General features: G+C 39.1%; 2 protein-coding genes across 2 annotated transcripts; one reads left to right on the top strand and one right to left on the bottom strand.

Moving 5' to 3' along the window:
* The first annotated feature begins 330 nt into the window (after positions 1–330).
* elp3 (elongator acetyltransferase complex subunit 3) lies at positions 331–16,718 on the top strand. The gene is made up of 15 exons (XM_087806250.1): positions 331–476; positions 762–861; positions 1,162–1,300; positions 2,459–2,529; positions 2,637–2,700; positions 3,810–3,878; positions 4,260–4,414; positions 7,211–7,372; positions 7,443–7,569; positions 12,829–13,022; positions 13,096–13,186; positions 14,217–14,282; positions 14,354–14,581; positions 14,646–14,727; positions 16,219–16,718. The coding sequence occupies exons 1-15, from the start codon at positions 455–457 to the stop codon at positions 16,308–16,310; spliced, it is 1,662 nt and encodes a 553-aa protein (XP_087662376.1). The 5' UTR covers positions 331–454; the 3' UTR covers positions 16,311–16,718.
* A 3,870-nt stretch (positions 16,719–20,588) lies between these two features.
* On the bottom strand, positions 20,589–25,631 carry LOC148067480 (serine/threonine-protein kinase PDIK1L). Its single transcript, XM_087805611.1, has 4 exons — positions 25,481–25,631; positions 23,959–24,682; positions 23,250–23,475; positions 20,589–21,445 (listed from the first exon to the last, which is right to left on the bottom strand). Exons 2-4 carry the CDS (start codon positions 24,664–24,666, stop codon positions 21,201–21,203), a joined length of 1,179 nt encoding a protein of 392 aa, XP_087661737.1. The 5' UTR covers positions 24,667–24,682; positions 25,481–25,631; the 3' UTR covers positions 20,589–21,200.
* Between the last annotated feature and the right edge of the window lie 3 nt (positions 25,632–25,634).

Below are 25,634 nucleotides of genomic sequence, written 5' to 3' on the forward strand. Positions count from 1 at the left end.
TTGACCTAAATGTATTATACGTATTTATTTAAAAAACAAAATTCATATTTGACCATGAAGTAATTCGTAATAAATGTGGAAATACAATACGTAATTCAAGATTCAAGATTCAAAGATTCAAAGCGTTTATTGTCATAGGTACTACGTACCCTGACATTTTTACTTTGTACCAGTGCACAGTAAAACATAAACATATATATATATATATACATACATATATAAATAACTATATATACATTTGAAAGAATAAAAATCTATCTTGGGCGTTCTCATTGGTGTTACGTCACTGGGATGTTTACGACAGTTTTATAGCCATACGGCAGACGCGATGTTATGGTGCAACGTGTAGTTCTGAGAATATCTTCTACTTCATCTGTCCTTCTGATCACAAATACGCGTGGATCGATCGACACGTGCAAGCAGCCTAGACACACGTTGTTTAACAAGAGTAAACATGGGAAAGCCAAAGAAAAAGAGTGAGTGTTTGATATGATATTTGAGTGAAGTTGCTACATGCTAATGCTACTGTTTGTTTGATTCCATTCTGGCTGGTCATTAGTTATAAGACAGAATATAATATTCATAGTAAGTAAATCGTCAGATCTTTTTCTATGAGCTAATGATACGTGGTATTTTTTCTAGAACAAACATTAAAAGCTAGCATTACCATAATATGCATAGAGATAAATGATCAAGTATTTGGGGTATTTTCTTTTATTAGAATGTGTTTGTACACGAATGAACTTTTCCTTCCACGTCAGGTGACCTGAGCCGAGCTGAGCTGATGATGATGACGATCGCAGACGTGATACAACAACTTGTCAAAGCCCACGAAGAAGGACGTGACGTCAATCTTAACAAGTATACTTTTTTTTTACACGTCTTAGGTTTTGCTTCATGAATATTATTGACAACATTTGTATTGAATCTCATATTTGCAATTCACTCATATTTTTCTCCACCTTTCATTTCTTCTTAATCCTCGCCTGATAAAGGTTACATTTGATGTTTTATTGATACTAATAAAGAGGAATTATGATGGTTTTCACTGTTTCCAACAATCATCCTCTTCGTGGTAGTTGTGTTGTATTGTTACACTATAACAAAAATACATAACCCTCTCTCTAATATTGTAACTTCTTTTTTATTGGTTCGTAACAGATTGAAGACCGTAACAGCTTCAAAATACGGACTTGAATCTCAGCCACGTTTGGTGGACATCATTGCAGCTGTTCCACCACAACACAGACGGACACTGTTGCCAAAACTCAAGGCTAAGCCGGTCCGGACAGCAAGTGGGGTATGAAGTGTTTAAAGTCTCCTTTTAGATGTAAACTGCTATTTTGGATTGTATCTAATCAACAAAATAACATCCTAAGCCTTTTAGCCTACTTGCAGAGACTAACATCAAAATGTTTTCGATATTAGGCCATCAATTATTTCTCCTGTATAATAATAATAATTAATAATATCAATATTACGTTTATTGCTGTGCCCTGTGATCCCAAAGGGCAACATCATAAAAGAGGATATTGGTTAAAACAATAAAACATTTTGTTTAAGACATGTAGGGATTCAATTGAAGGATGTCCATAGATTACATTGGTCGAAAGTTAAACTTGCGAAACTCAAACTGGACGTTGATCCCAACTGTGACCGATGTAAACAAAGTCAGGCCAGACTTCTTTCTATGTTTTGGTCCTTGTCCACAAGTGTATAATTTCTGGCAATTCATTTTTAAATTAATTTCTAATGCATTATCTCTACAGATTTAACCGTCTGCATCACTTGCCATATTTGTTGTCTCACAAGACAAATATCTAAACAATAACTTGAAGAAGATTGTAGCATTTAGCAAATTAATGCCAAGACGTCTTATTTTATTTTAATGGAAGGCTTTATACTCTCAAACTTTTACACAGTGGTTAAATAATCTAATCCAACCACTGCTTGTGGAGAATATTCGATAAACCACAACGTAAACCAGTAAAACGAGTTTTATAAGAAGTGGCCAGTATTATTGTTTCAGGAGAAAAGTGGCAACAATATCTATATCACTGTGAACGCTGTAATATGTTGCTTATTTCATTACTGTGTGCATTGATTTGTTTGGGCTCATAATTCTTTCCTTAACCTTTTATCGCTTTGTTTTTTATCAATGGTCTTGTGGGCTTTTCTTCTTTTCTTTTTCTTCTTGAGGGAGGGAAGGGAGTTTGGGTAAATGAAGAAAATAGAACAATGTTCTATAATGAAAAAAAATTGAAACAAAAAAGATCAATAAAACACCTCGATCAAATATAATATAAAAAGATAAGAGAATCTAAAGGTCAGAACTCAGTCTTTCGTTCACAAGAAATGTATTGAGTTTATATAAGTATATCAAGCCATCAATGCTTTGAACAGGTTTTAGTGTAATTCTAAATGAGTAAGATTCTCATCATGTGACCGTCTGCCCCAGATTGCCGTTGTGGCTGTAATGTGCAAACCACATCGATGTCCTCACATCAGTTTCACTGGCAACATCTGTGTGTAAGTGATTCCTACTATTCTTTGACCTATTGCATTATTTAAGAAGTTTCTCCATTGTTACATCTGATACTAATCATAACAACAGTATTTTTGTTTTGTATCTGCAGCTACTGTCCTGGTGGGCCGGACTCTGACTTTGAGTACTCCACACAATCATACACTGGCTACGAGGTAACTATTATTTCAATATGTCTCATTGAAATTTCTTATTACCCTTAATGGAAATTACATTTTCTTCCGAATCATGAGAACATTTTCATCATCCTATTAGCCAAACCTTATATCTTTTCTAATGAACCATTCACAGAATGATGAGACTTAATTCAACCCTTTGAATCTTGTTATCGTGAATATGTAGACGGTAAAGATTGAGAATGAAGTTATTGTTATGATTAGAAAACATCCATTTTTAAACCTTAGATACTAATATGTTGTTTTCATTACAATTGAGGCAGATGCAGCTTTACTTTTTGGCTCTGTAACAAAATGAGATTGTTCATGCACTTTTAAGCAGTGACAATAGTTTATGAAAAATCCCAGCAGAAGTTTTGTTATTCTCAGAGCTACAACAAGATTTTCCCCGAACCCATTAGTAGGTGTAAGAAAATATGAATACGGAATATTTTATTTATCGTTTTGTTTTTCTGTATGGATTTTCTTTTAAACAAATAAATACAAAACGTGTGATGTTGATGTGGCTTTCACATAATATTTTGTTTTAATAGTTATTTTATGGGCATCGCATCCTGGCGATGACTGAGGACAAGAGGATACAGTCCAATCTAGCAGCTTTTAAACCTGATGCTTGAACACATTTTGGTTTCAAAACAAAGAAAGGCATTTACGACCTTGTCATGTGGTCTGTAAATTCTGCAAAACCAGAGTTGGGTTATACTTGACTCAAATATATCCTTGTTCCTGGAAAATCATAATATATCGCAACATATCCTATCATTGCCCCTGTATTATAAAACATGTCTCATCGCCATATTCTTGCCTATACACACCCCTACTCTTTGCAAGCATTGTGGGTCTTACTTTTTTCTTTAATATCTTGAAATAGGGCATTTTTCATCATTTAAATACATCTAATGAAACTAACCAACACTTGTTTATACTGCAGTTTTTGTGTGTTGCTCATTTCTCATTGGCCGTTTCATGCAGTGTGGTATGCATGACAGTTTTCATTCTTGTCTTTAAAATTGTACATTCATTTGTAAAACCGTTTCTAATGACCCACAACACAAATTTTCATCTAAATGTATTCACTTGTTTTCCAGCCAACCTCCATGAGAGCCATCCGAGCTCGATACAATCCGTTCATTCAGACTAGACACCGCGTGGAGCAGGTCAGTTATGTTTGATTTCATAAGAAACGCATCAATGCTGATGATAATGATCACACACTACTCACTGCGCAGTAACTGCTATTTACTACGCAACATGGCTGTGAAGGGCCAGACAGAACTTGACCGCAATTATACCATTATTTGAATTTATCGCCTCATTAGAGGAACTGAATATCGTTTAGTCAATTATTTACATAGAATAGTGTCTGTGTTCATCCTCATTTGTAATTGTTCACTCAATTATAATGCCTTTTTTATCTTCTTTTCCCTTTTAAAAAAAATAATTTAGTCATTTGAAACACAATCATGCTTGTAATGACAAATTGTTCTTGTTGTTAAACTGTACCTCTGTGTGTGTGTGTGTGTGTGTGTGTTCTGCAGCTGAAGCAGCTGGGACACACTGTGGACAAAGTGGAGTTTATTGTGATGGGTGGAACGTTCATGGCCCTGTCTGCCGAATACAGAGACTTCTTCATCCGAAACCTTCATGACGCTCTATCTGGACACACCTCCAACAACGTGACAGAAGCTGTCAGGTACAAAACCTCTTGTTTACACCATCTGACTATTTATGATTTAGCAAGTATTCAAAGCTATGTCGGCCCAGGAGTGTCTTTGTGTTGAACAATCATACAATTATTGTTGTACGTGCCTTAAAGTATTTTTAGAGTCCAAGTAATGTATATTAGATTTTCAGTATTTTAAATGTTCATGTAATTTTGACTGCTAGAATATTTCTTCAACGTCGGTACAAATATCTTTCTTATAGTCTGTATTAGCACATATTAAGTAATAAAGCAATATAGCATTTAAACAAATGCTCCCACAAAAATTTAGACTAAATATTTCAGCTCAGCTTCCTAAAAACAATTCGACATGCTTCATCTCTGGCGCTAGAGGGAGCTATTTTACCGTTTGAGTTCTTGTGAGTTCAACTGGGTATTTTTAATAAAGATTATACATGACGCAATTAATATGCAATATATTAATGAAATAAAGGATGATACATGAACGATGGCTCTGCGTATCCACACAAAAGAAGCAAGAGACATCTGAAAAATGATTTTAAACTTTAATGATGATACCCACTGATGTTCCGCCTCAGTGAACACATTCACAATTGCCAGGAACATAAGCGAGGGCTGTCTGGGAGACTTCTCTCCTATCGATTTGACTCGCTGACTTGGGACAAGTTTGAATGAAATTGGGTGTCTGCCTGTTCTGTATAGACTTTTTTTTTTCGATGGCTTGGAGCTGATTCAAAGTCAAATAGAAAACCATTTGTTGAAGAGGCAGCTGCGTCATCCCGGGGTGAAGGCAGAATAATGGATTTTTTTTTTTCCCCCTGAAGGTGTTTGTTTGTTCAAGGGGTCTATTTGCTTCATTAAAGTGTGATAAGGCGGCAGTTGGTGCCGGCGAGTGTCACTTTGAAATAGTCGTGTCGTGGGCTGGCCTCGCAAACATCTAATCATGGCCGCCAGCAGCCTTCGTTAACATGCAATGATTGAAGCGGCGGTGAGTTTAAGAAGAGGGTTGTGTCGCCTTCGCTCGTCTCTCACCGTGTTTGTTGCTCCCGCCTGCTCTCAGGCTCCTTCGGGATCTGATCACGACGGCGTGATAATCACCCGAGATAATAGAGTTTTTATTGATTCATTTCGTACGATCTGATCGAGCACAAACTCTTTAATTTGTTGCAAATCATCAGTCGACTGTAAAAAAGATGGACATTTACTGCCCACTGCGAGATCATCGGAGGGAAGATGAGCTGGTGTGAGCGGAGGCAGGATAATGGTCATTGGAACAGCTGGAGTGGAGAAAATGGATGCTGGCTGATGTGCGAGCTGTTGTCGCCACAGTTTTAGTCCCGGAAATCGAGTGATGTCAAGGGGCTGTGTAGAATGTTTAACGTGGGAAAGTTTGTCCATCGACTTTAGAAAAGACTCACAAGTGAGTCTATAATGAGTCATGAACCTTTATTTGAATCTTATTTATGCCAATGCTGTGTGTAGAGATACACTCAAGAAAGTTAAATTTGATATTGAAATAATTAATTAATGGATTAAAAAATGTATGAATCGTCAGGTAGATCTGTTAATTTGAATGTTGAATTTTGTATTTACGTTCTATAAATGTGTTTGACTTTAAATAGTCTGGTTGATTTTAACACCTGTAAGTCATCAAGATGACTGCGACAGCCGTCCATCTTCAATTCATTCAATTTATTTCATTTCTGTTCAAATTTCTACATCAAGTTAATAAAAAAAAAACAACTGTGCTTTTGAATTTAAAAAAACGCCATTGACTCTCTAGTTAATGTTCGGAGGTTCAAACAGGGACAAGGATTAAGTCATTATTTGAAAGTCTTATCTCTTCATGAGCAATCCATCATCCACCACCAGTGGAGTTGACAGCTACTTGAGAAAGTTATTTTGTAATTAAGTCCTTCACACTTGGTGGTAACCCTCAGGAACTAAAATACACAACAAAAGCTGGATTAATGATTAAATAAACAGTTAAACAGATTCAGATGTTGTTTGGTGGATAAGTTTAAGATAGAGTTTTCTTCCTGGAACATTTTGTACTTAATCGCTCAAAATCTACTTCTGGCGACAACCTTCTTTTAATTAAATTATATAATGTAAAAAGAAAACATATGTACCGGTAGTCACCTGGGGAACGTACAGTAATGAAAAGAAACATGATCCAATCTTTTTAAGTGGCCCATTTGAAGCTTGTTCACGTCATTTTGAGGGACATCTACCCCACCTTCAAAGTGATAGCTCACCCAGAATTCGAATTGTACTCATTTTTTAATCACTCTCTTGTCAAGTAAGGGTTGGGATTATTTTCAGAGTAATCCATTCTTTTTACGAGTTATAGACAAAAAATGTAAGTCAATATTAATGAAGCGACTGGAGATCAGGTGTCGTCGACTTCATCTTCCTCCATCTTCCTCCATCTTCCTCCATCTTCCTCCATCTTCCACCACTGTTAAGTTACGAACCCGCGAAAGATCGATCAAATGTTAATTTGTATTTATGTTTTGCTGAGGCCTGAATGGTAAACAAGAAGCCTAAATTGCTTCGAAAAATGAAACTCATTAATATCCCATTTAACATTTTTGCTTTGTGCACGTAACGCTACGGCGGCCATCTGTTTATTAATTGCGAGGGTGATCGCCGTTAATGACGAGGTTAATGTCGGACGTCGGGATAATGAGCCGAGCGAACTGGCAGCTTGTAAAATTGGGTCTGAAAGCGGCGGCGCTCGCATCAATGGCGATCATCGAGGTTCTGTCGCAGGATTAATGGCCGTGTTTGCCGCCGACGCAGGTACTCCGAGCGCAGCAAGACCAAGTGTGTGGGGATCACCATCGAGACTCGGCCGGACTACTGCCTGAAGCGTCACCTGGGCGACATGCTGGGGTACGGCTGCACCCGACTGGAGATCGGAGTCCAGAGCGTCTACGAGGACGTGGCCCGCGACACCAACCGGTCAGACGCCGCAGGTCTAACTGATCCGGCCTGGGTTGATGCTCATCTTTCTGGTCCTATCCTCCAACAGGGGTCACACGGTGCGCGCCGTGTGCGAGTCCTTCCACTTGGCCAAAGACGCCGGCTTCAAAGTCGTCGCTCACATGATGCCGGACCTTCCCAACGTCGGCATGGAGCGAGACGTGGAGCAGTTTATAGTAAGTTTTTGTTTGTGAATTCAGCTCTAGGGGTTTTGTGTTAACTAGCTACCTGCTTGGCACTCTGGTTTCCTCCCAAAGCCAACAACATGTAGGGTATTTGACTAGATTATAAATGTATCATAGGTGTGAGTATTTCCCTTAATGGTTAAGAATGTTGGGTATTTTAGGTTAAGGGTGAAAGAAATGCTTGTGTTGGCCACCCTGGTGGTGCAGTTGTTACAGCAAGAAAGTTTCAGGTTCGCTTCCAAGTCCAGAGGGAGGCAACGTTTATCCTTTTGTTTGTACCTACTCCTCGTGTTGATTGGGTTTACTCCTAATACTCCGGTTTCCTCCTACAATCCAAAAACATACAGAGGTTGATTGGGAACTTGGGGAAATTGTGTTTCGATAGGCACCACCACCCCCTCCCCAAACAGTGACCCCCATAGGTTATGGGGGTCACATGAATGAAATGCTTGAGTTATTTGATATTATGATTACTGGATGACAAACGAATATATACATTTTTTCAGCCTAAAGAAATCCTTGAGGAAATGACTATTTATCCTCTAATACTTTTGTATTCTTGTAGTCTTACTGTGTTTTTTGTCTGCATATAGTAAGTAAGTAAGTAAAGTTTATTTTGTAAAGCAACTTTCTAGACCAGGGTCACAAAGTGTTGAACAATCAAAAGCAATACACATTTAAAAATACATGAAAATATAAAAAACTCTAAAAGGCCAAAACAACATAGAGACAAACACAGGAGTCCCAGAAAATTAACTTAAGATGTTTCTTGAAGGAGTCAGTAGATCATCAAACACAGAGAAGATCGTTTCCAAGCTTAGGAGCAACAGACTGGAAGGATTTCTCTCCTCTGATCCTGAACCGTGTTCAGGAACCATCAGTAGATTCTGATCCACAGACCTCAGAGCCCGAGCTGGGGTGTAAGGCTCGATCAGTTCACTGATGTAAGGAGGAGCCTGACCATGAATAGATCTGAAAGTAAGAACCGGAATTTTAATGTTGATCCTTAAAGAAACTGGTTTTAAGAATCGGGGAAATGTGAGTTCTTCTACTAGAACAGGTCAGAATTCTCTCTGCTGAGTTTTGTATTAACTGCAGGCGAGACAGATCCTTCTTGTTAAGGCACGGAAATAAACTGTTACAATAGTCCAATATAATAGTATATATACTGTATATATTTATATATATATTTTTTTCCTTTTTACATTTCAAAGTACTGGTATATTCCTGTTTTTTATGATCTAGTTTTCAAGTCCTACACAAACCAGAACAAGCAACAAAGTCTGGAAAGACTCCTGACTAGCGAGCGATGCACCGTGGCGGCCGTTAAGTTCATCACTTGTGACAGCAGTCTCTCTTCTCTGCATCAGAATGCGTCATTGTTGCTCATCACACGGAGAGAGGTTTCGCTCTGCGCTTAGTATCTGGAAATAGCATCAGAGGGACTGGAAAAGACGAGTCCCGACTGTGATGTGACTGGATTGAAGAAGCTGTCAGATGTCTGACAACAGCAGGAATCGCTCGACGACTGATTGGAAGTGTGAGAAATCGGATCGTGATCCTCCCAACTATCACGACTGCAGGTCCTGCAAAATGTGTCATCTTCCACCTTTATACTCGAAAGCCCCAACTTTTTTTATCGAGCCGGTCTTGCCTTTAATCCTCCTCCATTAGCTACATTTGAAGTTTATATACGTTTGCTTGAGTGAGTCTTAATTAATAATTGATTCTGTATTCACTATACTGCAACAATTAATCTAATTGCCTTGACATTTCTGATGGAATTTTGTATTCGAGGACATGTTTTCACCATGTCTAGTTAAAGGAGATGTAGTAAATAGTTTTTCTTTTGCTTCAACTGTTGATCTTCTTTGTCTCCCTATTGCTACGAAAGAGCTTGTGTGAGTTTTCTGGACTTTATTTCTCCACCTAAGTTGGTGTTTCAAGGTCCGTGTCCGACTCCAAATGTGCCACATTATGGGCGGGGGGTGCACCGGTGTGTGAGATAATCGGTTCATCTATTGGGCAGCAGCAGGCTGGCACACAACTAATGTGTGTTGGACCCTGTGATTCTTTTCTTCTCTTCAACGCTTCCTTCTCTTTTGTAATTTGTTCCTTGTGTTCCTGCTGTCTCCCCCCTCGGCTCATGTTTACTCTCCCTGATTTCTCGCCTTTGTGTCTCCTCCCTTATCTTCTCCACTCCAATCTTAACTTTTTATTTGGACCCCTTACACCATCCCCATCCCCTCATATCTGCCGTGGCTTCATCTATCTAATATCTGCTTCAGTCTCCTCTCATCTTATCGCACTGACGTTTTCCAGATTATAAAAAGTAGTGCAAAGCCCCACCGTTTGCCGCTCCACATCACCGCTAATCTTCCATGACAGGCCTCCTGCTGGAGAGAGGGGGAATCATGCGCATCCTCACATGTCTTTACTCCAGGATTCCATTGAGCCTGGATGTTTTCCAGGATCATCAAGAGGATACAGCTTCTCTCACGCCGGGGCGCCGCTTAGTTTACTGGTTGGACATCAGACAAAAGAGAGGATCTGGGTTGTTGGATTATTTAGCAGGATACACACAACCAAAAAACCTTTTTTAGGAAAAAACTAACAATGGACAAAAACAAAATTCATACGGCCACAATGAGGACACTGTTATAATAATAATGATAATAACAAGACACAAGACTCTTATGTAATATCAATTTATTATTATTACATTTTATTAGTTTACTAGTTGATTTGAATTATCATAATTTAAATATATATTATTGATGATGTTTTGTGTCAGGTAAAACCTTTACTGAAATAAATAATTAATTTATCATTTTACTTTTTTAATATTATATGTTGTTTTTGGAGTCAACTGGTCATTGCATTAGGAACGTCACATTCAGTGACAAGTATTTTAATAATAAATCTTTATGAAATAGTGTTTTTGCGATATTTCCAAATTTCAATTATTTTCATTGTCTGTTTTATATCTCTTGTTTATAACCCAAATATCCAAGCGTCATGAAAAACCAGCTCCTTACTTGTCAGGCTACCAGAGAGAACATCTACATCAATATTCATATTTTGTTAAAATTCAAATATTTTTAAAATCCTTGCGTGAGCTTTTAAAGGTTGTAATGGTTTTTAATAGTTTTTATTTCCTCTGGCCAATGTGGCGTTTATCCTGGTGCACAATGATAAATATTTTGCTTTAAGTCTTGTGTTTGATAGAAAATGTTTTTCTATGTTTATGACATTAACAGGCCTTTCCTGAACATCAGCAGAATAATAGGTAATTGTCCAGAGGAAGCGGCTACATCAGGCTTTCATTTGTATCCATTAGGAAGGATCTTTGCAAAAACAAGTCTTATTAATTGCACAAATCTGAACATTTTAGGGGCTGAAAGCAAATTCATATAATCAGGAAGAAAGTGAAGGCGCCATTTAGCAAATTGGACCTTAAAATCAAAACCTTTTGTTCTGTTGCTAAGATAAATAATCAAAAATAAACAAACAAGTTTTAATATTCACAAGTCGTCCGACTGGGGATGAACCAAAAAGCATGTACTTAAGCGTATTTTTCATGTTCAAATGGTGTGTAAGAGAAATAATGGGTCACATTTTTAAACGATGAACGCCTACATGGGCTTAATTTGGGTTTACATCCCTTTTTATTTGGCACCGGTTCTCAGAGGGGGATCCTGGTCTAAAAGTGACGGGATTACCAAAATATAAATAAAGATGAAAAGAGAGGAAATAAGATTCCCATGTTGCGTTTGCTTTCAACGTTTTCATTCAGAAGAAATATGATGCAAACTCCGGGACGCCGTCGAGCCCAGGAATCTGGAGCGAAGACGAAGATGTTTCCTTGCATTAACAAAAGTTTGTGATCAGCTGTGAGTCGGTCGAAGCCAAACTTCAAACTGATAATAATTCAATTACACCTTCCTCTAAGCTGAAGATCGTCCAGCACTTATCTCTGTGGCGCAGACGCTCGTCCTCGCAGACGCATCTTGAACAAGGGGCTCCTCCGACAGACCCCAGGAGGTGTGACACACACTCTCCAAAATGGTGTCTTCGTCGGCGTCACCGCTCGTCTCCTGCCTTCGGGTTTAGCACCGGGCAATGTGGGACCCTTCCTGAGTTTATGAGCCCTGACGAGTGAGATCATGCCACGCTGATAACGCAGCCTATTTTGGAGAATGTGCCCCCATCCCAGATCTTCACGCTGCTGAGCATGATGGTACAAAGGGGAGGAGAACGAGGATGAGTCACGACGACTTCCTTCGCCGCCGCCGCTATCTGGACGGCAGTCTCTCTTTGACCGGATTGTGTTTGTGTGATACCGGCGTCACCGCTGCTAATGTTTCGCTCCGCTAATGGTCCGATTTATACCGCTTTAATGTGGAGCAGGCGTCGCTCTCTGGTCGAGGAGTGAGACGCACGGACAATGGCTCTCTGAGGAGGCTAGCGTAGAACATTTGTGGCGTACAAGTTTGAGATGTGCTTCAGTAGCTGCACAACCTGCCTTTCTTAAAGGGTTAGTTCAGCCGTTAGTTCAGAAATTCAAACTTATTTTCTACTCACCTTCATGTGGACCAAGAGTTAAGGGTTATTTCCAGAGAAATCTGTTCCTTTTTAGAGTTATAGACAAAAATGTTTGTTCATTTTACTGTAGCGACTGTAGTTCGTTTTCATCTTCGTCCAAAATGACACTTAAACACATCCAAATACATGGCGCTCTCTCATCTATGACGTCCATCTTGTATTGAAGCTCCGACATTAGAAATTGTTGGAAAAATGTTAAAATAAATCTGTATTTTAGGCTATCAGTGTAAGTCGTGCTGATGTACACTTGACAAACTATCTTTAAATATTCTTATTCTAGTTTCTTCTGAACTACTTGTGTCTAGGCTTCAATCCAAGTCACAAAACGAGTACCATGGAGGTATTTGGATGTTTTTAAGTGTGTCTTTTCAGACGAAAAACTTATACCGTATTTGGTCTTATTTATCTTATTTTCCGTCAGACTCTTCTTTATACTCTACACTCATGATTAATCCAATTTAAAAAGAAGTGTCTTTTGTTCAAGGCTCAGAACATGTCAGAATAGAGATGTTTTGAAGCAGCTTTGTCACCAGAAGTCTTCCTGAAGTACACTTAGAATCATTTATGATGTCGATAAGGAGTCGCTCTGTTTTTTGTTTGACTCCATAAAAGATGTGATAATATTTTGATGTATGTTGTTTCCAGGAGTTTTTTGAGAATCCTGCGTTCAGGCCTGACGGTTTGAAGCTGTACCCCACGCTGGTCATCCGAGGAACCGGTCTCTACGAGCTCTGGAAGACCGGACGCTACAAGAGCTACACTCCCAGCGCTCTGGTCGACCTGGTGGCCCGGATACTGGCGCTGGTGCCGCCCTGGACCCGGGTCTACCGAGTGCAGAGGTAGACTTGTGAACTGATGAAGTTGAGGGTCCGTAGCGTAGACTGACGTGGACTGATCTAAACCCTGCGACAGGGACATCCCCATGCCGCTGGTGAGCTCCGGAGTGGAGCACGGGAACCTGCGAGAGCTGGCTCTGGCCCGGATGAAGGACATGGGCACTGAGGTGAGACCGGCATTTAAAGCTAACGGCTCGGCTCGGGGCGTGACCCGAACACACCCCGAGAACTCAGGTGCTGGCGGCAGATTAAAAACAATTTACATATATGCCAGTGATGGGAGCTGATGAGTGATTTCTTCAACCTGCTGAATAGAGATGGAAGCTGCTGGAGCGTTGAATTGAAGCCCACCTCGCTCACCCCCCGTGATCACTCATGCTGCAGCTGAACTGTGGGGTTCATCTGACACAGCTTTTTTTCAGCCAGTAATAGATTAGATTGACTCGAGTATGGAAGTATATCGGTGCCATCAGAATATTGAATTTGAACATTTGAAATGTTGAAACTTATTTTTTATTGAAATGTTTATATGTACAAAGTTTTTATATTGAAAAGTTGAATTTCCTTTAATTAATTGTTGAATTCAATCATTTGTATATTGAAAGATTTAATTTGTTTTTTTGAATGATTGAATTAAAAATTTAAATATTAAAAGAAAATATGCACAAACATTTTCATATTGTAATTCTAAGTAAAATATGTTTTTTTAGCCTTTAAATTAAATCTAAAATTAAGGAATTTATAGGTTTGATTCTCTGAACAATTCAAACATACATGATCTAAATTCAATATTGTTTAATTTGCAGCATTTTTCATTTTAATAAAATATGTTGGTCTAAAAGTTCCACTATTTTTAAATTGAATTTAAGAGGCTACAAATAAAATAAAACATTGAATTAAGAATAATTTACTTTTGATTTATAGTGATTAGATGTCAAATATCGTGTAGAAAACATTTAAATTTTTAATTAAAGTATATAAAATAAATTATATGTATATATATTCACAATATAGAAATGATTGAATTCATTTTACATTTTTTAAATGAATTCGAAAAAAGTTCAACCATGATTTGGAACTGATATACTTCCATACACTACACACCTATCAATACAGAGCTCTAGTCATTTACTGTTTCTGCTGAGAAAAATCTTGAATTTGTAAATCAAAATGTTGAATTTAAAAAACTCTGTCCAGTGTCGGGACGTGAGGACCAGAGAAGTGGGCATCCAGGAGATCCACCACAAAGTCCGTCCTTATCAGGTAAGGACGTCCTACTGGGGGTCAGAGTCTGGCTGTAGAAGAGCGAGGTCAGCAGACTGGACTGTGTTCAGGTGGAGCTGGTGCGCAGAGACTACGTGGCCAACGACGGCTGGGAGACCTTCCTCTCCTACGAGGACCCGGACCAGGACATCCTCATCGGCCTGCTGCGTCTGCGCCGCTGCTCGCCTCAGTCTTTCCGCCCGGAGCTGAAGGGAGGCGTGTCCATCGTGCGCGAGCTGCACGTGTACGGTAGCGTGGTTCCTGTCAGCAGCAGAGACCCCTGCAAGTTCCAGCACCAGGTACTAAAGGTTCCCCTAAGGTCTCGCCTTAGGATGGTCCGACTGAGATTCTCGCTCTACGCAGGGTTTCGGGATGATGCTGATGGAAGAAGCTGAGAGGATCTCCCGGGAGGAACACGGCGCCTCAAAACTTGCAGTCATCTCAGGTGAGAGTGACCCCCCCACGAGATGTTCCACATGTTGTCTGAGAGTTCTGGACTCCAAGAGTGACGCTATCCAAGAGTTTTCCATTGTTCTGATGGCATTTGCTGAGCTCAGCGCTCGAGTCGTGACAGTTTTAATGAGGAGCGTTCATGACTCACTCGAGTGATTAAGATATGTGCTGAGCACAGGCCTCATGTTAGCGGAGAGAGCAGCACCCCGGCCTCGTTCACTCGTTCACCGCCCTCACTATTGTCACACCATAACGTGAGCATCGTCAGATCAGTTCAGACAAGTGTGCGTCATTTATTGTCGTCACTCTCAACACCAACAAAGAAAATACTTCAATACTAAACAATATTTTAAAGTATATTCAATAGATGTCGGCTGTATGGGATGAAATATTTTCCTTTAGAATTTTGAATAGTTTAATTTAACATTTCAAATTTTAAATAGTTTAATTGAAAAGTTTGTCTTTTTAAAGCATTGCATTATTTATATATTTTTAATAGTTTTGTTAAATAAATATTATTTAAAGGTTGAATTAGTTGTTTTTTTAATCCCTTAAATATATTTTCAAAATGAATGACATTTTTTACACGGAGATAATCTAATTCAATTGTTCAAAAATAAAAACAAAATATTAAATGATTGTATAATAGTGCCAACAAAAATAATAATTTAAGAATTATTTGGCAATTGTTGTTATTTGAAAATCAATCTCTATGTGTTGAAAAGAAATGGGGAAAAATGTAACTGTTCCATATAGAAATTATGTTTATTTAATTGTTTAAAAAAAAAGAAAAAAGAAAAAAAAACTTTTCAATGTTAAAACATCTGAAACGCTATACCAATTATTTAGCTACATATAGAAATATAAGGTCCAACAGTTAATTTAACAACATTGCAATCCTTTATTTGTTTAAGTACTTTTCTGTCACTATTATAACAATTTCAGTATATATTTTAATACGTTCATTAACCTTAGCTAGGTTAGCATGTTGAGTGCTAACCTAGCATCATTACACTTTGGCTAAATAATGGGAGCTTTGACAGCTTCAGCTTCAAGAGGAAAGAAATCTCAAGACTTTACTAGTATTTAGACGGTGTAAGCATTTTGGCAACATAAAATTTCACTAAGATAGTTTGTAAAGCTTTGACTACATTAGCTCCTAAGCTAAGCTAACCTGTTAGCAGAGACAGTTGTGTTTGCTTCAGCTCGTCTACAATGACATAAATCCAGAAGGGCCAAACTCAATAAAACAAGGGGCCAAATAAAATGTATATTTACCTAACAGAGTCTGAATTTATTGTTTTATTTTTTGTTTGTTGATTTATTTTATTGTAATTTTCATCTTCATTCTTTGAGGCTCAAATCATCTGAATGATCTCTTTTTAATGACCTCCTTTCCTTGGACATCAGTTTCTCTGACATGCCTGATCCGTCTGTCATCTTATCTTACACGATTTTTACCATCATTTTTCTTTATTTGCAGGTGTAGGAACACGGAATTACTACAGGAAGATGGGCTACGAGCTGGAGGGGCCGTACATGGTGAAGGATCTTTACGGACCCGGAACCGTCTGAGCGGCTGTTTTATCAGCACCACAACACGCTTTTATTCACGCGAACAATCTGCTTCGCTGGAATAATATTTGAGCAGGTAATGCTCGGTGGCTTTTTTCCCCTCAGACTTTTATTTCGACAAGGACACTGTTTTCGGTAGTTCAAGGTGATCATGATATGAATTGTACTGCAAACACACTCTGACTTTTCATTTTTTAAAGGAATAAAATCTGCTGTGATACACATGTTCACCTCCTCAGTGCCTTTATATTGGATGTTAATCCTATAAGGACAGCTTATGTTGCATTTAAATCAAGCTTTTAACCACAGAGTGTTGATTAAACGTTGGCAGCGGGTGAATTGATTCATGTTTGGTTGTATAATTGAAATAAATAAAACGTAAAGAGTATTTTTAACACTGCTAATCCAGTTCATGTGTCCAAAGTAATTCTGTTTTTTAGTTTTGTGCGAATCTCATAATAATCCTGGTTTTTGCACAGAGCTTAATATATTCCTCAGTGTCAAGAGTCGCGGCCCTCGGAGGAGACCCTGGATAATTGCCCTATCAGAGTGTTTTACTGGCTCATCTGACGCAGAGGCTCCAATTACACCTCTATCAGGGAGATGTCTGTGGAAAAGCTGCAATAACTGGTCATTATTAGCCTTATGCAGCGTCACGGAGTTGAGACCTCGCGCCTAATTTTCCGCATCTGTCATGTTTGTTTTTATTTAGCATCGCAGCAGCAGGTGATGCACAACGGTTCTCACGGCTTTTCCCTTAAGGAGTTTCCACGGCGAGTCAGGCTCCTCCTCCTCGCTTCCTATTCATTTCCGCAAACGCTTCTTCCTGCCTTTTTGCTATTATAATGAAGAAATAACTTGAAAAAATATATACTAAACCAAAATTATATGGAGATATTTTAAGGACTGTGGGGAAAAACATGGAAATGTTATTAAACAAACAATTTTTAACCAGTATTTTTAAGGCATAAAAGATAAAAATGTATTTCGACTAAACATTTCAATGTCTTTAGTGAACGTTTCAAGGAAATAAAATCATATGGGAAAAAAAATAAATAATAAAGTCTCCAATTTTTTAATTCACTCTATTTCTGTTCTCGCTCCAGAGTTTTGTATTTTTGTTCACGTGCTGAAAAGAAAAACAGTTACTTTATAAAACATTGTGCTCAAGTATAGGGAGGTTGTCTGCGGGCCAACTCATTTATTATTTATAGGGCATTTAAATGCATATACTTGGGTTAAAAAAGGAATTAAATAGTAATTTAAAGTGCACCAAAGATTAGATAACCTCCACTGTATGCCATGATCGTAAACATCGTGGATACAAAATGCACAAGCTTTGCTGTTTTTTAGCAGGCAGATCTAAAATGTCCACAGTGAACAACATCTCTGGACTATAGTAGTAAGTAAGTAATAGTTATTTGTAAAGCACCTTTCTAGACCAGGGTCACAAAGCGCTTGAACAATGAGAAGCAATACACAGTAAAAAATACCTACAGATTTAAAAACTCTTAATGGATAAGACAACATAGAGACAAACATAGAAGTCCCAGAAAATCAGAAAATAGCCTACACATGTAAGAATGTCTTAAGATGTTTCTTAAAGGAGTCAGTAGATCCATCAAACACAGAGGGAGATCGTTCAAAGCTCAGTAGCAACAGCCTGGAAGGACTTCTCTCCTCTGGTCCTGAAGAGTGTTCAGGAACCATCAGTAGATTCTGATCCACAGACCTCAGAGCCCGAGCTGGGGTGTAAGGCTGGATCAGATCACTGATGTAAGAAGGAGCCTGACCATGAATAGATCTGAAAGTAAGAACCAGATTTTTTAAATTGATCCTGAATGACGTGGCAGCCAGTGAAGAGTTTTAAGGATCGGGGAAATGTGAGTTCTTCTACTAGAGCAGGACAGAATTCTCGCTCTAGAGTTTTGTATTAACTGCATTTTGAACCGGTTTCCTACACTGTTCAACGGTGAAGATATTAACCTACTGAGAAGTACACATGTTGCTTCCCCGAGCGGCATCAGCCAGTTGGAGCGACACTTGCACAGTGAACCCTTGTGGAGTGAAATTAAATCTGATCATTCTGGCTGTTGAGACAGTTGGGGGACTGCAGCGTAAAAAACCTACTAAATAGAAAAGACAACAAAAGTTTACAGAGGAAATCAAAGAAGACAGCATAACTTGAAAATAACTGTTCTGGTAGGCCGTTTATACTTTTATGTAGCAGTTTTATTGTCGTGTTACAAGCACTGTTAAGAAACAACATAATTAATGTATTTTTTAAAGTGAATGTTTATCATCTTTCTTCTGGACTTGTTCAGCTTGTATGTACTACTTACATTTACGTTATTAGATTTAAGTTTGAAAAGGTCTATATTAAAGAAAACTATAGTTTGTACATGTTGGTAATCACAAATTAAAATGATGTAGATGTAGTTCACATTTGCACAAAAAGATAAAAACATTTTGTGTAAAGATATAAAGATACTTAAACGCTGCTTCTGATATATGTGACCTATAATGACCTCAGACATAATCACAGCAGTAAATGCAGTCATAAACAAACTCTTCAAATATTTATTGTGCCGCAAAGATGCAGAGTTTTTTACGACCGAGCACTTTTGCATCATTAAGAATCGGTCGGCAGCATCACTTCCCGGAATCAGGTGAAGAAATGGCTGCAATGAAGTCAATTATAGAGCATAACCCCCGAGATTGAAAATCAATGCATCATGTCCCGCGCAAGGCTCCTCTGTCGTGACTGTGGGCTGCACACGTCGGCCCCTGACTCACTCCTGAAGACCCCATTTAAGGCTTCTCTCCACGCCTGCTCATTCAGAAACAAATCCTCAAGGTCTCTACCCTCGACCGCCGCTCCTCCATGTCTTGCTGAGTCTGCTGTGAGCGGATTTGTGCTGAACAAGTTTTCGGTTTAATCGCCACAGAAAGTCTTACAAGTTCACTTAACAGGCAAAATACTTCTCTTTGGACTGGGAAGTAGCTGCAGATAAGGCCTCGGACAGTGAAGGATGTTCTTGTTGTGAATCTGAGATGTTCAAATTAGATAACACTAAATAAATACATTTCTACTGCGATACCTATTAAAAAGATAATGATTCCACAACATTGCAGTTTCACCGTCACATAATGTCACATTATTTTCCCATAATGCTGTTTTAACTTCAGTATTTAACCCCGAATGCACCCGAACATCTTAGTACTGGACTGATGCTATAGCACTCTATCGCAATTAAAATAAGAAATGTTGGCTTTTTTAAATCACACGTTTAAATTGTAATAAGTGTGAAAAATGTATTTGTTTATAATTAACAGGCAAATATCCACAGCTTTTTTTTTATTTCAATGTTACAATCAAACTGTTATTGGATGCTTCATAATTAAAGCAAAATACAATGAAATCCAGAAAGATCTTGGCGACTGAGGACAAGAGGATACACTTGACTCCATTATTTTTCGAAGCTGATGTTTGTGCATATTTGTTTTTTTAATTAAAGCAGTTATGACTGCGTTAAGTCAGGCAGACTTAAAATGTAGGTACTCTGGCAACCCTACAACTATATGCTTGTTGCTTGAATATAACGATATATCACATCGTGGCCCCTGAATCGTGATAAGTATCACCAGATTTTTGCCAATAAACACCCCTACTTTCAACCATGACAGCTTTTAAATCAAATGACCAAGACCCAGCTCAGCCGGATACATAACTCCTTGGTAGAAAAGACGACTATCGGTTAACAATACAACAGGCTTTTGAAGTCATAAAATTGGAGATATATATAAAGACTCCTCCTTACCCCACTGTGGAACGAATACAATTATTCTGTTCACTAGGAATATAGCGATACCATCATAACAAACTAAACAAAAGAGTAACAAATAACTTTGAGATAGGCCACAATGACATCCTGTATGAAAAGCGGCATCTCGATGGTTTCGGTTCCAAGAGTGGACGACCAAGAGCGATGAGCAGTAATAAGACTTCAGGAGACTGCAGGGATATGATCGCCAGCTCTGCTAATGGCTGCTCTTAATTTCCTGTTTATGAGGGTTCGAGTGTATTAGTCGTCGTTAGTCACAGTGAGCTTCAGTTAGAGATAATGGGGGGTCTTTAACTAGTTTTAGAAGAGACGGTCTATGCTCGTTTAAAGTGCACTCATTTCATTACAACAATTCACACTTACTGTAGTATTTCAACAACTACATTGTTTTTTTTATCATATATATTTGAACGCAAAAGTCAAACAACAGCTATAATGATTCAAGCATTTATTTAAAAGTTGAAATGAATTTTTTTAAAGTGCAAAAACACTAATGCATGGAATATATGAGCGCCACAATTTTGAGAGCGGTAGTTCATAATGATAACTTCACAATTCGATATAGCAAACTCGGTTTCAAAACTATATAAAAGAAAACAATTTCATGCTTATTATTGAAAACGTTATATTAGTCAGCAAGCTACTTTAATCTTTAGTAAAAGGATTTTAAAAAATACAAAAAAGCTGCAGGAATCCCTTTGCGTGTCATTACATGATGTAGAAATACATACATTTGTGAAAAAGGTTTTGACGTCAACGAACATCAAATGCTACTCAAGATGGTCTCAGTGGATCTCAGGCACGCACACATGAAGACGGTGCAACTGGTGCAAGGTTTGAATGAGAACCCAGCAGACATCTTGATTTCATTCCTGTAAGTACATCTTTTAAACGTCAATGAACTGATCCTCTCAGTCACCTGCACACAAATATTTAGATGTCCCGACCGAGAGCTTCGACTTCGCCCACACGCGTAATAGGTGTTGCAGCAGGGTGGGGTCAGAGGTCGTCCGCGTGGTGGTCATTAACGTCAGAGTGGTTCCTGTCAGTGGGAGTCCTCGTCCAGGGCCGAGTGAACTCGGGCCTGAAGCTGGTCGGCGGGAGGTCTGCAGTCCGGGTCTGAGGCCAGCATGTCTAAAAGCAGGGCGCACATGGCCGGGCCGGGAGGGGGCGGCAGTGGGGGCGCCCTTTTAGACTTCATGGGTATGCACAGCTGGACGTCGGCGTTCTCCCACATGGCTTCCCCGAGCGGCATCAGCCAGTTGGAGCGACCCTTGCAAACGTAGGCGCCTGTGGAGTGAATGCAGGAGACATCAGGACGATGGGTCTAAGAATTGGGTTTGCCCAGCTGGCATAGTTTCAAGACATCCCGGCGGATTATTAAAGGAAACCTGACGTCAACGGCAACGTGAGGCGGTCACACGCTCTCATGCCGAGTGTGCGATTACAGCGTGGAAGCAGTAAACAAAAAAGGCCTTATTAAGTCTGACTTTAGCTCTGATGAAGACTTTAACAAGAAGCTACTCAAGATTTTAACTTTATATTTTACTTTAAACAAAACTACAATGAATACAATGGACTGGAAAATGCATTTACTTTACAATGTATCATATGAACAGAAGGAAAACATTTTGAAAAAAGATAGAGGATAATCTCTTGCAAATTATAGGATTACACAGTTTGTAATGTTTTTGAAAAGCAACAGTAGTGTGTGGATTTATATAATATAAAGTCTCATTAAGTGGTTTTTATGTACCCCAAAAAAGGAAACAAACACCAGCACATCTCTTGCTTGCTCTTTTGCTAAGTCAGATATAAGCGTGGGTGCGACGATGCTGAAAGGACAAAGTAAAATAATGGAACGTTTCATCTCCCGAGGAGGCGCCATCTTCCCCCATTGTATCCCTGACAGAGAGAATTGTGGTCGTCGAATCCCACTTTGTCTTCGTTTTAAGTGCTTTTGTTTCCATTCAGCTAACCGAGCAACACCTGACTCAGGAGCTTCTCATTTAAATGGACTTGATGTCTCAGAGACCTGCTTCCAACAGGAGAACTAAGAAGAACACTTTTGAATCATTTAATAATTAGGGGACAGCCACTGCTGCTCCCATGTGTCTGAAAGTGGTTTCAAAAGGGGAAATAATCTCATAGATCCTCAAACGGTTTGCTTCGTCTAAATGCATTAAAATACTATTTCTAACAAGAAAATACTTGGAGAAAATGTCAAACTAAAATTCTTATAAAATGTTTTGTTTCTATATTTTTTAAGCTAAAGATAATTTCAGTGGGAACTGGGGAGGTTGAAGTTCAAAACACATCCTTCATCCCTGTGGCATTTAAATGTTTTATTAAGCATCCGAGGATGATGAATGCATGATGTATAGTATCTGACATTTTTAATATGTGCCAGTTAATTAAGTCAAACTCGATTCAGAGCGATGCGTCATCAACCTGCCTGACCGCACACTCGACCTTAAAGAACCCAGCGACTGCAGCGCCGCATCCCCATGGAACGACAGGTATTCTTTGGTGATAAAGATATTTTATGCTATTTTAAGAGGAGAAAGATGCCCGTTTTAGAGCTTTTAATTATCATCAAACTAGTGTCAATATTAAACATTAATTGGACATTGATTGTTTGAGGAAAACTGTGAAAATGGACTTGCTTTTTTGCCTATGAATCCAAAAAGGTATGGATTACTCTGTAAATAATCCCAACTCTTGGTCGACATGAGGCTGGTATTAAATGAATGAAATTGGAATTTTGGTTTAACTATCCCTTTAAGAAAATAAATGGAAGGCTGCGAGCTTGAGACTCCTGCTTAAGTGGACCTTCTGCATATCAGTCTTGAATAAATAAAGATATATCGACCCTTGAGGTAAAAGGAAAATACAAGACAAAAAGCCCATTTCCCTCTGAAATGAATCTTAAATAAACATATTTTTATGTTTGTTATTTGTTGAAAAGGCTTAGTAAATCAACCATTTATTAATGGATATTTATTTATTTATCCACAGAAATGTAATTGCACTTCTATCGTTGTTAAAAACAAACTTGATAAAAATAATCAAACATAATTTGCTGTTTACGTACCAAGCTGCTCCTCTGTGCTTTCTTCTTCCAGGAATGTGATTCTCTCCAGAACCGCCCAGAACATCACCCCAAGAGAGAAGATGTCCGCCTGCGCAGTGTAAGGAAGTCCACCCCAAACTTCTGGAGCCATGTAGAAGTCTGAGCCGCACGTGGAGGAAAAGTGCTGTCGTGTAAAACCTCCATCTGCAAGTGCTTCGCTCATTTTGCTCAGACCAAAGTCGGCAACCTGCAGGTCGTACAGAAAGGCAAAATAAGCCGGGAGAGATGAAGGTACATTTATGAAATGTTGATTAAAATGTTCTGCAGACAGAATATTAAACCTCAGGTTCAGGCACTTATGACTTGTAATATTGAACGAAAAAAAAAAATCAATACAGCACACCATTATGTGAGCCAATTCATATTACTGAACATAAACACAACACTCGATGGCCTTTAGAGGACCTCATCTCTAAAAGGGAGGCTTATGATGCTCCATTAATATTCGGTGCACAAAAAACATTTCTCTTCTAACATAATATATTCTCAGTATAATTTCACATCCTATGGAATTTAAACAAAATGCACTTTACAATTGACAATTAGCTGGAATCTCATTTGTTTGAGAAAAAGTGCTATGAAAGTTTTTTCCAAGATGGAATAACAAGTTAATGAGATCAAGTCCTGCTTCATTGACAGTAATAATATCGGTTCATTTTCTACATCTAACCTTGATTATTGGGCCCGATGGCGTGTCACAAACCAGCACGTTGTCTGGCTTCAGGTCCCGATGGATGATACCCATTTGATGGAGGAAGGCCACGGCGCTGCTTAGCTGTCGAACCACGCTATGGTTCCGCTCCAAATCGGGCTGCCTTGAGAGAAGGTACTGATTCAAGTCACCCCCGTCACAATACTCCATGACTAGCCAGAGAGCAGAATGGTGGAAAGGTTCCAATTGTTCTTCATCTCTTTGCGCAGATCTTTTCCTTCGGGGGCGCAGTGGTGTTGTGGAATCAGACACACAGGACTTCTCCTGAGCCTTTACCTGGAGGGTATTGGTTCTGTCCTGAAGTCTAGAGGTGGAGGTACACCTCTTATAAGACTGGGGGGGTGTTCTCCCCTGAGGTATGCCAACGACACTGCCCTTCAGAACACTTTCGACAAGGTGGTGTGGCAGCCTCCTGGCTCTGAGGCGCTTCAGGGTTCTCGGTCCCGTCTGCAAGAGGCAGCCATGAAGTGCAATGATGTTGACGTGGTTTTTGGCTGTGGCTCTCATGACCCAGAGCTCCTGCAGATAGAGCTCGATACATTCTGGGGTTTTGCAAAAGAGACGCTTGATGGCCACTTTCTCTCCCGTTTGAGCCATGTGTCCCTCATAGACCACACCATAGCTGCCTCTTCCGACCTCCTTCTCCAGAGTGTACAGCTCCTCCATTGTACGCAGGACTTCCCTGAAAAGAATTACAATCGTGATTTAAATTAGAAACTGCGACACAAAAGAGCTTCTTAAATGTCACGCCAAATTAGAAAAAAAGGGCATCGAATGTAAGTAAGTGAGTAATTTTTATTTATATAGCGCTTTACTAGACCAGGGTCACAAAGCGCTTAAACAATCAAAACAATATTCAATAAAGTATATACTTTAAAGGTCAAGATAACACTGAGAACACAACAGGAGTTCCAGAAAATCAAGGAAAAGCCTGAACAAATAAAAACGTCTTAAGATGTTTCTTGGATCATCAAACACAGAGGGAGAATAAGATCGTTCCAAAGCTTAGGAGCAACAGCCTGGAAGGATTTCTCTCCTATAGTCCTGAACCGTGTTCAGGAACCATCAGTAGATTCTGATCCACAGACCTCAGAGCCCGAGCTGGGGTGTGAGGCTGGATCAGATCAGTGATGTAAGGAGGAGCCTGACCATGAATAGCCCTCAAAGTAAGAACCAACATTTTAAAGTTTATCCTGAAAGAAACTGGAAGCCAGTGAAGAGTTTTAAGGATCGGAGAAATGCGAGTTATTCTACTTGAGCGAGTCAGAATTTGAAGGAATGTCAATAAAAACACAAAGCTATCATTCTTCACGACAAGAGCGGTCATTAACAGAAATCACGTCACCATTTCTAACAATTAATTCAATTTAAATATAACCTTCTCACGTATATTCGTGGCGAAAACTTACATTTAAGTTCGCCAAGCACTACTTTAACGAGGCTCATAACGTCGTCACCATAACGCATATGTCGAACTTACCGGTAATAACGCCAGAGTATATTCCAAGAGACGACTTAAAACCAACTTTAAATAAAGTAGCGTCGCTCCATGTGGACGAGAAACAGTATTTGTCACCAGGAAATATAAAAATGTGAAAACAGTAGCGAACCAGACGAGCGTCGATGGCGGACTT

This window comes from Callionymus lyra, chromosome 13 (assembly GCF_982586985.1).
Source record: "Callionymus lyra chromosome 13, fCalLyr1.hap1.1, whole genome shotgun sequence".
Taxonomy (NCBI): domain Eukaryota; kingdom Metazoa; phylum Chordata; class Actinopteri; order Syngnathiformes; family Callionymidae; genus Callionymus; species Callionymus lyra.

Excerpts from the sequence above, each read along its gene's own strand:
- LOC148067480 (XM_087805611.1), bottom strand. The coding sequence starts at position 24,666 with ATGGAGGAGCTGTACACTCTGGAGAAGGAGGTCGGAAGAGGCAGCTAT. Across the intron at positions 23,476-23,958 it reads CATCGGGCCCAATAATCAAG|GTTGCCGACTTTGGTCTGAG; the intron begins GTTAGATGTAGA and ends TACGACCTGCAG. Across the intron at positions 21,446-23,249 it reads AAGCACAGAGGAGCAGCTTG|GCGCCTACGTTTGCAAGGGT; the intron begins GTACGTAAACAG and ends TTCACTCCACAG.
- elp3 (XM_087806250.1), top strand. The coding sequence starts at position 455 with ATGGGAAAGCCAAAGAAAAAGA. Across the intron at positions 477-761 it reads GGGAAAGCCAAAGAAAAAGA|GTGACCTGAGCCGAGCTGAG; the intron begins GTGAGTGTTTGA and ends CTTCCACGTCAG. Across the intron at positions 14,582-14,645 it reads CCTGCAAGTTCCAGCACCAG|GGTTTCGGGATGATGCTGAT; the intron begins GTACTAAAGGTT and ends CGCTCTACGCAG.